Source organism: Peromyscus maniculatus, chromosome 1 (genome assembly GCF_049852395.1).
Source record: "Peromyscus maniculatus bairdii isolate BWxNUB_F1_BW_parent chromosome 1, HU_Pman_BW_mat_3.1, whole genome shotgun sequence".
In the NCBI taxonomy this organism is placed as follows: Eukaryota; Metazoa; Chordata; class Mammalia; order Rodentia; family Cricetidae; genus Peromyscus; species Peromyscus maniculatus.
Genome location: NC_134852.1, coordinates 90,043,384 through 90,058,358, shown reverse-complemented (window position 1 = coordinate 90,058,358; position 14,975 = coordinate 90,043,384). Strand labels below are relative to the sequence as shown.

Sequence of the window (14,975 nt, the reverse complement as noted above, 5' to 3'; positions counted from 1 at the left end):
GGACCCACGTGGTAGGAGAGCTGACTCCCACACATGGGCCATGGCATGCATGCACACGAAGGATGGAAAGAAGGAAGGGAGGGGGAGTAGAGAGTGGGGAGAAAGAAAGGGGGGAAAGAAAGGAGGGAAGGAAAGAGACAGACAGGAAGAGAAAGGGAGCTCCCATAGAGCGAGGAAGCACTGAGTCCTGGCAGAAAGATGCCGTGAAGGAAGACACAACGCTAATTGTTTGTCTAGTTCCAACTCCGTCGTGGATTTGTTTGTTTGTTTGGTTTGGGTGATGGACAGTACATAAAAACATACCGTGAAGTATAAAATCTAATATGATGCTCTACAGCTTTCATTCCAAATGGCTACTCTAACTGTACAGATGGTCGGTGAGTTGTATAGTCTTGGAATCTGATTTTGGTGTGTGATTTTTTTTTGGGGGGGGGTGCAACTTTTTCATAATAAAGTTTAAAATGAGGGCTGGGGATGTGGCTCAATGGTAGGGTGCTTGCTTAGCATATGTAAGACCCCAGGTTCCATCCCCGGGAGTATAAGAAAGAACACAGCAGCAAAGGTCTCTAGGCATCTAAGCTGGCTGTGCGCCACACACCTGCAATGCTAGCACTCAGGAGGCGGAGGGCGGACAGTCGTGAGTACAAGGTGGGCCTGGGCTCAGGGAGAGTTAAAAAAAAAAAGCAAGTTTCCCTGTGACTGCCATGCTCACTGTTCTATAAATGTACTAAATCGACCTGGGGGAAGTGGGGGAGGAAGGGGAGAGAGGGGGAGGGAGAGAGAGAAAGGGAGGGAGGGAGGACGGAGAAAGGAGAGGAGGGAGAGGCATGTGCCCAACTTCGGGGGCATAAATCTTCATTCTCTGTCACCAAGCAAGACAAAAGACAAGCATTTCCAGTGGAATTAGACAAAATAACGAGCCATTCATTACTAAAGATCTCTCTTTTTTTTTTCTTCCAAAAAAGCTAGAAAAATGCGGGCCTGGGGGAGTGTTGTCTCTGGTTCTGCTTTTCTTGTTGCTGCTGGCTGCTGTCGTTAGAAGCGGGTCTCATTTGTGGAAAAGTACTGTCCTTAAGGAGTGGAAGCCTCTGGTCCCTGGACGAGGATGACCTTCAGTATGACGCCCCCAGGCGGGACAGCCCTTGTTGGGTTCTGGCTCTGAGTCGCTGCGAGATTCTGTAGAGCTCCATCGTGGCCCTGGCATCTTCCACGGAGCTGTGGCCATGCCGGTTGTTCTGCAGACACATGGGGGGCAGGAGTTATGGGGGGCTGCATGTGGGGGTACCCTGGCCTCCCCGGGCCTGGAGGGCGTCAGGAGGTGAGAGTGCCCCTGAGGTCCCTGACTCAGGTTTGAGCAGGCATCAGCGGGCGGCTGGAGCTGGATGGGGCGGTACACAAGAAGAGGCAGGGGCACTCCAGGGAAGGCCGGGAAAGAAAGGCCGCTCAGAGAGGGAAAGGGCACCACCTAGTAGAGACCAGCGAATTCCATCATGTCCTACGCAGGGCAGGAGAGGAGGATGTCAGTGCCTGGCACTCTGCATCCCTGGTTCCCTGAGAGGCTTCGAGTACTCGGGAGACATGAGGAGGGTGAGCCACTAAACTGGGAGCTCTTTGAAGAGGGGGCCAGAGCATGGGGGGCGGGGGGCGGGAGAGCTGGGTTCTACACTTTCCATTCAGGAAAAAAATGACTGCCACCTGCCACCTCTGTGCTAATCACTTGGTCCAGGGAACCTCCCTAACTCCAGGAACTAGATCCGATCATCCCCAGTTTTACAGGAGGTGAAACTGAGGCTCAAAGGCATCGAAAGTTACGGAGTCGGGGCTTCTATCCAAGAGTCAGGCGGACTCCCCCAGCATCTTTTACCTCCTGTGCCTTCCAGGTCTGGCCTGAGGTCTTGTCTGCCACTGGATGTGAGGGGTGGGGTGGGGGGTGTCTCAGACATGTTTCCCCTTTTCCCTTATGTCCCTCTGCTAGGGTGGCCTGCCTTTCCAAGGGCTCCTTTTCTACTCTCTAGACTGGGTGTTAGGGACACCTGCAGGCAGGCAGGCTGCAACATCCCGTTCTGTGTTAATAAGCAGGTGGCCACGGTGTCTCCTACATTCCAAGGGCTACTGTCCTAGGTGCCTCCAAAGACTCGCCCTATCACTACCCTTGCTTGTCAGAAGAGGAAACTGAGGAATGGTCTCCGAACTCTACTGCTTTGCTATCTGAGGCGGAAGCAGCAGGTGGCTGGAGCACCCTCTGCCAGTCAGCCTGGAGAAGTGGACAGCTCTGCCCTGGGTACCGGCTCTAGTCCCCCCACCCCAGGACCCATGGCCTTGGGCAAGTCTTTTTTCTTATGCCTCTTTCCTCTTCTGTGAAATGACCTGGGCAAAAACTGCCTTACAAGGAATGACTGTATTATCAGTTCCCAGCATGCCCAAGGTCTGAGTACGCCAGGGACTTTCCCTGTGGGGCTTATGCCCTTGAGGGAAGGGATTAGCAACTCTGACCAGTGACAACCCTGGCTCAGCTCCTGCTGAGGTGATCAGCAGGGTCATTGCCCTCAGGCAGCAGCTGGAGGCCAGGTTTTGAGGACATCAGTGCAGGTGAGAGCTGGTGAGGAGGGTGATGGGAGTCCCTGGAATGGCCACTGCTAAGGAGCAGATCCTAAGGGTCCTGCAGACCAGGCTGAAGGCCCCCAGGACAAGGCCTGAGCTGAGAGCCACAGAGGGTGGCGAAGGGCAGGTGTGCAGAGATCTTGGTCAGGCTCCTGACTCATCAGGCACACCAAATCACAGCATGCCCCCAGGGTACAAGGAAATTCAGGACTATTTTCATGGGTCGGGAGACCAACAGAGGCCAGGCAGATTCAGACCCGCTTCTGCTTCCCAAACCATTCCCAGAGGTGTGGGAGGGGGTTCCATACCATGAGCACTCACCCAGCCAAGTCATCCACACACTACTGGCCCTGGCTCACATACCCTCTCCAGCCCACCATCTCCTCCCACAGATCTCTGTGACTCTGGCCCTGCAAACCATACTGGGATTTGCCCTCTGAGCCCGCAAACCCACCATTCTCCCCACCCCAGGACACTGCCCTCCCCTGCTCCTATAGTCTAGGTTAGCCTCGAACTTATTACGTAGCTGAGGATGACCTTAAACTTCTGCCCTTCCTGATCTACCACCCAAGTGCTAGAACTGCAGGTGTGTACCATGCTTGGTGTATGTGGTGACGTGGGTTTCACGAACGCTATGAAAGCATTCTACCAACTGAGCTACATCCCCTCTGCCCCCCCTTCTACCTAAGCAATGCTGATGGTCTATCCTGGGCTACCTCCCATTCAACCCAAAGCTCCTCCCAGACAGGGGCCTGCCACGCCCACTTCCAGCGTGGGACACAGAGTAGATGCTCCCTGAAGAGCTTTTGAAGCTGCTCATATACCTACAATACCAGCGTTCAGAAGGCCGAGGCAGGATTGTGACTAGGTTACACAGCCAGACCCTGCTTTAAGAAAACAAATGTTGACTGGCAATGTAGCTCACAGTAGAGTGCTTGCTCAGTATGTTATGTTCAAGGCCCTGGGTCTGATGCCTAGTTCTGAAAAATTAAAAAAAAAAAAAAAAAAATCCCAGCTGAGCAGTGGTGGTGCATGCCTGTAATTCCAGCACTCTCAAGGCAGAGGTAGGAAGATCTCTAAGTCTGAGGCTAGCCTGGTCTACCGAGAGTTCTAGGACAGCCCAGGCTACACAGAGAAACCTTGTCTCAAAAAACAAGACAAAACTGTTGACCAGGAGGGCCCTTGGGTACTGTTTGGCTGTTAAGGTGTGCCCCCCTAACTACAGCTCCTCCCACTTGGATGAGGGTGAGTGTTAGGATCCTGCCCTCACTCCGGCACATGCGCAGCTTGGGGTCTTGAGTCTTACGTCATGGGGTGGGGGGATGCCGCTGGCGACTACTACGGGGTCACACAATCTGCGCCTTACAAAAGCCCTACCCTCTCTCTCTGCTCTCTCTCTGCTCTCTCTCTGCTCCCGCCATCATCTCTCCCTCCCCCCAGGCCTGGCTCTCCCCCCTCCTATCCCCTCCTTCCTCCTAATAAAGCTCTTTGTAACTCTGGCAGCCGTGGCTGTGGCCCGTGACTTTTCCGCCGGTAACCAGCGCCACCACCAGCGCCATTTATCATAACCATCAGGGAGTCCTACCCCCACATACCGAGGAGGTAGTACCTTGGAGCAGCACTGATTATAAGTGACAGCAACTGGTGCGTCGGGACCCCAGCTCTCAGGTCCCACTAAGGCCCATCGGAGGTGCAGACTTTCCGCCACTTCCCTGGGGCTGCAGTGACTTAAGCCTCACGATGCACAGGATTGAAACCCAGAAGCCTGTTCTAGGGGCTTCCCTCACCTTCCCACCGGTGCTCCTGGATCACCTCACAAAGAGGCTTTCTGCCTTCCCTTCCTTGACTCTGGTCTCCTGAAGTTTAAGACACGTCACACACAAGCAGACGGCCTCTCAGGAGTGGAGGAAAGACTCTTGGGGTCACGTGTCTGCACTAGAGCTCCTGAAGTGGTGGTGGAGAGTCCTGGAGGACCAGGCTAGCCGCAGAGGCTCCTCACCTGGAGCCAGCTTAGGTGGGTGGGACTGGCCTGCCTTGGGAGGAGGGGCCGTAAGGAAAGGAGGAGGAGCCTCACTTTTAGGAGAGGAGAGAGGAGACTAAGGGAGAAAGTGGGGAAGGAGGAGGACTCCTCGCTTGGAGGAGAGGAAGGGGAAGAACAGGTAACTCTTCATTTGAGGGTGAGGAGGGAGAAGAGAGAGACGGGAGGGGAATGGAGGAGGGGGAGGCTCCTCACCTGGATGGTCTTGTGTAGCAGGCGCTGAGTCAGCACCCGCAGGGACACGCGCTTGTAATGGTCCAGCCTGGCCTCATGCCAGAGCAGCCTGTCTGTGGAGGTGTCATAGATGGTGTACTTGCTCATGTCCTCCTTCAGGGCGTTGAAGTCATGCTTCAGGTCGTGGCCCACCACCAGCTTGCCTTTCAGGAGCTGCAGGATCTGTCCAGGAAGACAGGTGGCCTCACACATGCCCACCCTGGGTGCTGGAGGTGGCGTACCCCGCTCGCCCACAGTCATGGAGCTAGTTGGGGAGTAGCCACTCCTGGAGTTGCTATGTGGCCTTGGGCAAATCACCTTCCCTCACTGGAGAGAAGTGAGGTCCAGAGCCCTTCTCAAGGCAGCCTAAGTCTGGGAGGAGCCCTACGCTGGACTGCCCCCATGGCTCATGGAAAGGGCTTGAAATGGGCACATGGTACATATACTATGTCCTAATTTAATCTTCTCAGCAACTCTGCTGTGGCACGGCCAGTAATAACCCCCCAAAGGTGTCCGCACCCCTCTGAGGGGAATCTGGGAACACATACCTGTTGGGGTCCCGCCCGACCTGTCAAAGGGCCCTTGAATGGAGGAGTGAGGATCGAGAAATAATAGATATGAAATACAGACATAAATGAAGAAAAAGACAGAGACGCAGGATAGCTTCGGGAGGGCTCTGGGTCAATACCACAGATGCCTGTGTTTATTACTCACAGCCTTTACAGATCCAAAGTAAGGGGGGCGGGAGAAAGACCTCCCCCTTTCAAGGACATCACGGTTCAATGTACAAAGTACAGACAAGTGTAAACACCTCCTTAGTATTCAAGACATCTGGTAACCATGCCTTAAGGCAAAACATCCTATGATTAGGCCTTGAAGTATTTAAGACACTGATAACCATGCCTTTGGCCAAAATACCCTTTTGTGCAGCCTTGCCCAGTTGTGTGGCCTTGTGGGGTACAAACAAGCTGGACCTCTCTGACCTTGAGTCAAGAAAGAAGAAGGCCTCACTATGGAATCTCCGTGGGCCTCCACCCATACCTGGAGAGCGGGCCCTAAGTGCCTGTGGAACTTAAACTGTTAGCCAGATAATGATCTCAAAAGAGGGAAGTTTTTGGTTGGGACTGTGGCTCAGTGGGGGAAGTTATTAGATCCAAGTCCTAACCCTGGACAGAGAGAGTGAGAGTTCCAGAACAGATCCCCATTACCAAGGACCCTTATTTTTGAAGATCAGGGATTTTTTTTTAATGAGAATTTGTGGACTGTTGATAGTTTTGAATAGCAAGGTGTTCGAGCTGCCTCCGGAAGCTGGCAAAGGTACCTGAGGAGGCTGCCTTTCAGACTCCTTGACTTTAGTTCCATAAGGCCTAGGTGTAAGGATTATGTCCTGAATTACGTCTCCAGCCTATGACGGCGTCCCAGCCTAAAAAGTGGGTGTGCTCTCTCTGTGTCCTCTCTTCTCTCTCTCTCTCTCTCTCTCTCTCTCTCTCTCTCTCTCTCTCTCTCTCTCTCTCTCTTTCTCTCTCTCTCCCTCTCCCTCTCCCTTTCTCTCCCAATAAAGCTCTAGAAAGATAACCATGGCTCGTGACTCTTCCGTCACTGATACATCCAGCACTCTCCTCTGTCGTCATGGCTGCCGCTTAACCAACACTAGGTTGGACTTCTGAAATGAAGAACATTAAGATAATAAACTCATATTGTCTTAAAGCCTGAAGTTGCTGGCTCTGTTCAGCAGCTACAAAAACTAGCTCGGTTAGGAAGGAGGCCCAGGCTCACCAGAATTCTACAAAAGAAAACAGGAAATACAGAGGAGTGAAATAATTTTCCCAAAGTGTTGTGGGTCAACTGGTAGCGTGTTGGCCTAGCATGGGAGAACCTAGGTTCTATCCCACACCTGTAATACCAGAATTTGGGAGGTAGAGGCAAGAGGATCAATTCATAGCAAGATCAAAGTTAGCCTGAGCTACCTGGGACCCTAAGCAAACAAAGAAGGAGGAATGGAATCCCCCTGGCTGGGGAAACTCTGGAGAAGGGTCGTACTGAGAAAATCTAGTACAGCAGACAGGTAAACTTACACATAGCTCCTCCCACTGGCCCTGCCACACTGCCCCTAACTGTCAGGCGCACAAGTACGACCAGTGCTACAAGAGTTTAGGCCATTTTGGGGGTGGTTTGCTCAGCACCATCTGAATACTGGGATCCCCACACAGGGGGTAGTGGCAGAGCCTGGCTTCAGAGCACCTGCTTGTCACACAGTTGGATGAGCAAGCTTGAGCCAGGCATCTGGCAGCCAGCCCACTGGGAGGATGGGCAACTGTTAGAGCGCTCAGCCTCATGTCCTACATGGACTTATCAGCCTCCCCCTTGGCCTCTCTCCCACATCCTGGCACACAGCGCATCACCATCCTTTCATTTGGCTGGAAAGAGGTATCTGGAAGCAAAATAAAGTGTCTGTCCCTGGCTGGGGTTTCAAGACAGCTCTGCCTGCCTTCGGCTTTCTCTGTAGAGAACCAGCACCTTGACCTGCATCATAGGGACAGAGACTACTGCCTGGCTAACGCTGCTCCACCACTCGCTTCTCCTGGGGACACCAGAGGGCATCTCTGGGCTTGTGCTGTCACTCAGAGAAGCATGAAGTGAGGACTTGTCCCATTATCTGGCTACCTGGCACTCAGATGCCAAAGGAAGCCCACAGCTGCCCACCCCCACGCCCCCATCCATGTGCTCCTTTCTGTACAGGTCTTATGTCCTAGCATTTCCCAGATGAGTCTGATTCAGAGAACTGGGACCCACGGCAGAGGCACAGGATCAAAGTGCCTGGAGTGGGCTCCTGGCAACCCTCCCCCTGGTGCCCCTTCGCTGATCAGTTTGGGAAGTCTGCCTCAACCCTGGCAGACTTCTGGGAGCCTGTTGCTTTCTCTCTCTCTCTCTCTCTCTCTCTCTCTCTCTCTCTCTCTCTCTCTCTCTCTCTCTCTCTCTCTTCTACTCACTCAACCCTCCACTGCTTCCTGTATCTGTCCACTCACTGCGGGCGACCAGCAGAGGTGGCTGTAACTGGGGGACTGGAGAGGACCCTTGCCGCCCAGAGGACCAAGTACCTTCCTGCCATCTTCAGAAGTGGCCACACTCTCCCCTTCCCTCCTCCCAGGCTCACGGGTCACTCTGCCCCTGGCTCACCCTGCTATCCTGGATCCGCAGCAGAGTGGAGTTGCTTCCCCGACCTGGCTGAGCGCCTTAGGGACCTGCCAGGCAGCAGAACCCCAGCAGTCCACCGTGGCCCCAGCAATGCCAATGGAAGGCAGGTCCCAGTGACACCACTGCCTGACCACAGACTACCTCCTTCCTCCTTTGTGGTAACTGGCGAAAGCCAGCGATCAACACGAGTCGATCTTAGATCCCCAGAAGCAGAACGACGCTAAGCTGCCAGCAAGGAGCCCCGAACCCGATGGTTGACGTGCAGCTCACCTGCTTGTGTCTTTAGTCGGGTCACTGCCCTTCCTGGTTCCTTGTTTCTGATGTGTAAGAGTCTCCACAGACCCGGGTTTCTCCACTAAAACTCTATAGGCAGTTGAGGCCAGCGCCCACACCCACCCACTGTCTGTGCTGTGTAATAGTATGGTGATATTTTATTTGTGCTGAAATGCGATTTCATTTGTATGTTAGTAAATAAAGTTGCCTGGGGGTCAGAGCTAATAGCAAGTCATTTAGCAGAAGTCTGGCAGTGGTAGCACACGCCCTTAATCCCGATCACATGGCAGGCAGAGTCTCTGTGTGTTCAAGGACACAGCCAGCATGGAGACACACCCCTTTAATCCCAGTACCAACCATAGAGACCCGGAGGTCTGTATAGACAGGCAGTGATGAGGAAGTCATGTGGTTGGGTTTAGAACCAATGAGAAGGCAGAACAGAAAGTCAATAAGAAGACAGGACACAGGAAGAAGATCTCTCCTCTCTCAGGAGAAGGACAGCAGTGAGAGGCAAGATAAGGTGGTCTTAGCTCTTGGCTACTGCTCGATCTCTGGGCTTTTAACTCTTTATTTGGCTCCATGTTTCTTATTTAATGAGACCCTCTAGAATTACATCTACATAATAGGATAGGGGAGGAGGCTATTGAACAGCATGCCCAGCCTTTGTTTACACGCTGCTAGGGGCAGCCCTGCTCAAGCCACAGTGACAAGCAGAAATGTCGCTGGCAGGGGAGGGATGTGTATGCGCGAAATCATCTCCTTCAGAACCAGTGTTCTGGGTGATTGGCAGATGTGGGAAGATACAGGACAATGGCTTCACACTGTAGAAGCAGTCATGTCACACTACAAACTAGTAAATCGAGAAAAGCCAGATGAGGGCACATCTGGAAGCCCGGGAGGAGCAGAAGTTCAAGGCTACCCTGGCCTACATAGTGAGTTTGAGGACAGCCTGGGCTACACGAGGCCCTGTCTTGCAAAGAGAGAGAGAGAGAGAGAGAGAGAGAGAGAGAGAGAGAGAGAGAGAGAGAGAGAGAGAGAGAGAGAGAGAGAGAATGGATCGGCTCTCGGTGCCCTACAGTGCTAGTGTTCCTGGGCAGAGCCAGGGGACCCAGGATAGCCCACAGCACTCCTGGCTACCACAGGCTAGCTTACTGCTTGCTGTGAGTTGGGCCTACTCGCTGTCCCTGCCGGAAACCTGGAGCTGAAGAGCTTTGAACAGAAAACCTGCCCAGAACCCACCTCTAGCCAGCTCTAGATGTACCTGGAAGGTGCCCCTGCCTGTGGGTCTGAGAAAAGGCTAGCAGTTTCTCTATTCTGGGGGTCTCCAGTACATTTGGGGGCCCATGAGTATTATCTGTCTTTAGGATTAAAACATCTTAGACGGGCCTGGGGAAACAGCTCAGTTAATAAAGGACCTGACACATATCATAAAGACCTGAGTTCGGATCCCCAGCACCCCCTTAAAAACTGGGTGCGTAGGCACATGTCTATAAACATAGTGCTGGGGGCCAGGGGAGACAAGGGGATCCCGGGAATTCATTGGCTGGTCAGCCATCCTTTCCAAAACCATGTGCTTCAGATTCAATACGACCCTGTCTCAAAAGTAAGGTGGGAAGAAATTGAGACGGACACCTTACATGGATTGATCTTGGCCTCCACACACATGAACACCCGTTACACACGTGTACACACAGACTATACATGCAAAATTATGGAGACTAGGTTTGCAAGCACATGTCTGTTACCCCCCCCACACACCAGCTACTCAGGAAACTGAGGCAGAAGGACAGAAAGTTCAAAGCCCACCTGGTTAGGGTGAGTTCCAGGTCGGCCTGGGAAACTTAGTGAGACTGTATCTCAAAAGGTACAAAGAGAGCTGGGGATGTAGCTCAGCTGGTGCGATGCTTTCCTGGCATGTGCAAGGGCCCGGTTCAACCCCCAGCATCACAAAAACAAGTAACAACACAGCATGGCTAGTGAGTGAGACCCAGCTGTGTGAGGAACCAGCGCACTCAGTGTGAGTGAGTATTTGTCAGGTCCAAAAGGAACACCCAAACTCCCCCCACCAAAGGGCAGGCCTAGGACCAGGATGACGGTAAGGACTTTAGCTGGAGGATAAACCAAAGGATTGCAGGGGACTAGATGGGAGCTCCCACACAGCGTTCTTCAGGAACCCAGGGAAAGGATTTCCGTCTGCCAAAGGGAACCACTTCCCTTATCTCTCCTTGCCTCTGCCGAAGGGGACATAGACCTGTAGTTACACGCCAAAGCCAATGCTAATCTTCAAGCTCTACCAGTCTCTATCAACACGTACCTATGGTACATCCCAAAGCTGACCTGCCAAGTTTCCTTCTGCCTGCACCCCAGAGATAGCCGTGGTGTTTTAGACAAATTTTTATTTTTCACCCACGGAGCAGTTCAGTTTTGGTGGTTTCACTGTGCCCTCCCTTCCAGCATTCATGACATGAGCATTAGCCACATCAGGGATCAAAATACTTCAGACTCATGGAGACAGAGAGGATTTCTTTCCCCAGGTCTGACTCAGGAGAACGGCAAGGCCTCCCCTGGATGGACAGATGTTGATGAATGGCTAACCTTTAGCTAAAAAGCAGTATGCACAGAAATGACCAAGCACAGCTTCCTCCCCCTGGGTAACTGTAGCCTTTGATGGAGCCCCTACACAGACACCCTACCCAGATTAGCTAGCCCGCCTCCTCGGTTTCTGAGCTGATGGTGCGTCTCCGATCATCAGGGTGCAGGGTCCACCCCATCCCATATGTAATTCCTCATTTCTCCAGCCAGGTCAATCCCAAAGCCACCCAGATCATGGCACAACTGCTTCAGGGACCTTGGTTGATCCCATGTTCCTGAAAGCCAAAGACAGCTTGGTGCTTGGGCACCTAGTATATAGGCAGCCCCGTAAAAGCCTTGGATGGGGCAGGGGCCAGGTTCTGGCAGAGTCACTCCACTAGAAAGGGGTGGATTGGGGTGAGGGGACATGCAACAGGGTACTCGGCTCCTGTTCTAGGTGGCTGGGAAAGGTCAAGGTTGGGGTGAGGGTTAGCTTCAGTCAAGGGCTGAAGTCAAGTAGCCTAGGCTTCTGTGGATGGAGTGTGCTGCGCCGGCCACTGTCCCTTACACTGGACACTGATGCCGAGTGATGGAAGAGAACGTTACAGCTCCAGCCCTGAGTCGGCATGAGCTCAGCTCCACCTCCCCTGTATCACAGCCCTTGTGCCTTGGTCTTCCCATCTGGAAAGTGGGAGTGAGGAGACTGACTCACTCATACTCGCCACTGCCGTGACGTGAAGAATAGCGGGATACTGCTTAGAACAGTATCTGGACCATAGCACTGGAGACATTTACATTGGCGTATCAACCTTATATCACAGAGCCTTGATCAGGGAGCTCAGAGAGGGTGAGCACCAAGCCTGAGGATACAGAGCAGGCAGGTGACAGAGCTGGGGATGACTCCCAGAGCAACATGCCTGCTCTCGGCCCTTCCCCAGGCTGCCTGTGTACCACTCCAACTCACAAAAGGATGGTTGGCTAAAGGGAGCTGGGATACAGAGGCAACTTCACTGCTGAAAACCAGCCCTGCTTCTACCCCACAGGCATCCCCAGGGCACCTTCCAGGTTCCAAACAGTATGTCTTTGGTAGAAATGGACAAAGTGTCCTGTTGGAGCCGTTTCACGAGCAGCAGGGAGCTGGGACTCAAGAGTGTCTGCTTCCCAGTGAGGCCGTTAATTCCTAAGTACCACTCAGGCTGGGCTGGGGTGGGAGTGAGCTCAGGAAGGGTGAATGAGCATGGGGGTAAGGAAGGAGAGAGGGAGGGAGGAAGAGGCAGAGGGAGAGAGGAGAGGGGCAGAGGGGGAAGGAAAGAGGGAGAGAGATAGAGGGAGGGAGGGAGGGAGGGAGGGAGAGAGAGAGAGAGAGAGAGAGAGAGAGAGAGAGAGAGAGAGAGAGAGAGAGAGAGAGAGAGAGACTACTACCTATCAAAGAGTAGCACTGTTGGGGTTTTTATGTTCGGCCTCCAGTACCTTGGTACACACTGGGCATGTCTGTGGAGACCAATCACAGTCCCTGTGATCTTGGACTTCCCCAAGCGCCCGTTGAACCTGCCCAGAGGTGACAACCCCTGGGGAAATGTCTACTTGAGTTCTCCTTTCCCTTCAGTCAGACAAAGAAACAGAAACTTATGTCTCGAAGACATGGCCACAAGCTAAAGGGTGGAAACCTTGGGCTTCAAGCTGAGCAGGAAGCCTGCTGTGGCCCAGAGCACTTGGCTATGACACAATTTCCATCAGCCTAGGAGTCTCTGGTCTCTGAGCCAGAAGCAGCTCATTTCCCAGGCTCACCAGAGCAGTGGGGTATAAAAGAGCGGGGCCATCAGGTGGAATTCAGTTTCCCCCATCCCAAGACTTGAAAACTGGACCAGATAGATGCTCCGGAAGCAGCTCCAGGTGGGAGCCTAAGGTTCTCTGTTGGCGGGAAGATACCTCATTGGGGGCTGTGATAGCAAGGCCCAGAGTTCCTCTCTCGGCAATGTGAGGAATTTCTCGCGGTAGAGTCACAGACCACAGACCCAAGGGAAGGAGCTGAGGAGGAAAGACAGGATCCCCACAACCCCTCTTGGCTTGACTCCCGGTCCTTCACTTACCTCCAGCCTGGCTTCGTCAAATGGTGTCGCCCTCACCATGTGCTGAGGTGTGATCCCGCTGACTCGGGTTCTATAATCCGTGATCTCTCCCTCAGGCCGGATGTACTTGTCATACAGGACTGTGCCATAGAGGTTCACGATGCTGCAGCGGGCAAGGCCGCTCACCCTTAGAGGTCCTATACCCACCATCTCACAGTCCATGGCCACCACCTCTGGACTGCCTGCCATGCTCCTTGGCGACCCTCAACGTCCTGGAGGACCGGGGGGGGGGGGGATCAGGGTGTCATTCCAGTACCAACAAAGCCTCCAGGCATCCTGGGCCACCACCCTGCCAGACTACACCCTCAGCCCTAACCTTTGCCTTCGATGCCACCTGGCAACAGGGGAAGCTGGCCACTTGCTGCCCTGCAGCTTCTCTAGGCTTAGGTCCCAGAGCCTGCTGGTCCTGCCTGCCTGTCCCACCAACAAGGAGCCCCCTCCCTCCGCCTCCCAGGCTGGGCTGCTCTGTGGATCCTGCTCTTACCTGTCTGCTTCAAGTGCCCCGGGGGTCTTGTCTGTCTGTTGTCACTTCTCAGGGACTGCCGTCACTTTGGGAAGTGACTCATCTCTAACGTGATCCTGTTTTCGTTTCAGTTTCTGGTTTGTTATCAGGGGAAGTTGGGGAGAGGGGCAGGCCATGGAGGCTGGGCTACTCCATCTCAAGGCCAGCAGGTGGGGGACCGGACTGCGTCAGGGCCAGCTGTGCCGGGGTGACTCATCTCTAACTTGAACCTGTTTCAGTTTCAGTTTTCTGGTTTGTCATCACGGAAAGTTGGGGAGTGGGGACAGGCCGGGTAGGCTGGACTACTCCATAGCCTCAAGGCTGGGGGGGGGGGGCAGGCTGGCAGGCTGGGTCAGGGCCGGCTGCTGTCAGGGTGTCCCTCCTCTGGCCCTGCCCTCCTCCCTTCCAGATGACGCGTCTGACGTGGATGGAGTGAATTGCAACATCTCTCTCTTTGCTTTTTCACCCTCCACCCAGAGAATAAACATCTCCGGGATTGGAGCCTGAGGAATGTCCCACAACTTCTGGGATCTGCTGTCAGTGCTGTGAGGTCTTCTGAGGGCAGAGCAAGCCCTCAGTGAGACAATGAGGCTATTAGCAGGACGGGCAGGAGGAGGGTTGGGTAGGAGCGGGCAGCTTCCTGGCCTCGGCCCCAGTGAAGGCAAAGGAGGCTATGAGGGGCGGTTGGTGGTTTCTACCAGTTCAGTAGTGCCTTGTGGGGCTGAGTCTCTACCTGGGATAGTTGGACCAACAGCAGCAGACCCTGAGAAGACCTCAAGCCAGGCTGTTCTTCCAAAGGGGGTATAGTCCCCCTGGCTGGACCTTAGAATTCTCAGAGTGGTACCTATTATTAGGTCCGAGGGGAGAAATCCCAAGGACTCCCCAAAGAGGACAGGTTCACTGACTTTGTCCAAAGGGACAGCCAAGGCTCAGCTCAAGCTGATGTTGGGGCTTCCTTCTTCCGACCTGTTATAATCACCAGTACCTGGGTCCAACGGAACACACCGTACACTTGGATCTGTACAAGATCGTGTACCTGTTACACATTTCAGCGTTTTAAAGTCCGTGCTGGCCTCTGGCCCTTCTCACCTCCCGGACTCCTCCCTGACTGTCCAGCTCTCACCCCTCCTCCCCTCCTCCCTGCCTTCTTTAAAACCAGCAATAAGCCGCAATCCCAATTCTCTCACTGTTCTCTTCTCACTTCTCCCTCTTTTTTCTCTGCTCCCAAGAGATGGCCCTGGCCATGGCTGGTCTGCGGTTTTTCTTCTCTGCTCTGGACGCTTCTGGATGCCTCTGGCTGTTCTCTCACAGCTACAGTAAAAAATCCTCCCCTTAATCCCGGGGTCCTGGCCTCAGTGCTTTCTTTACTGAGCTCTTTGCTTACATTTTCCATGCAGGGAATGTTCAGTATTCTTTTGGTAAACAAACGAGGTACACCTGGGTCAGAAATAGA

The 14,975-nt window shown here is 53.6% G+C and overlaps 1 protein-coding gene across 2 annotated transcripts; it reads right to left on the bottom strand.

The window, feature by feature from the left end:
- Window positions 1-432: 432 nt before the first annotated feature.
- Isg20 (interferon stimulated exonuclease gene 20) lies at window positions 433-13,852 on the bottom strand. Of its 2 annotated transcripts, none has more exons than XM_006970037.4 (4): window positions 13,505-13,852; window positions 12,982-13,232; window positions 4,835-5,035; window positions 433-1,235 (listed from the first exon to the last, which is right to left on the bottom strand). In XM_006970037.4, the coding sequence occupies exons 2-4, from the start codon at window positions 13,207-13,209 to the stop codon at window positions 1,113-1,115; spliced, it is 552 nt and encodes a 183-aa protein (XP_006970099.1). In that variant the 5' UTR covers window positions 13,210-13,232; window positions 13,505-13,852; the 3' UTR covers window positions 433-1,112. The 2 variants fall into 2 exon arrangements, with proteins under 2 accessions (XP_006970099.1, XP_042134319.1); XM_042278385.2 differs by lacking the exon at window positions 13,505-13,852 and adding an exon at window positions 13,337-13,469.
- Window positions 13,853-14,975: the final 1,123 nt, after the last annotated feature.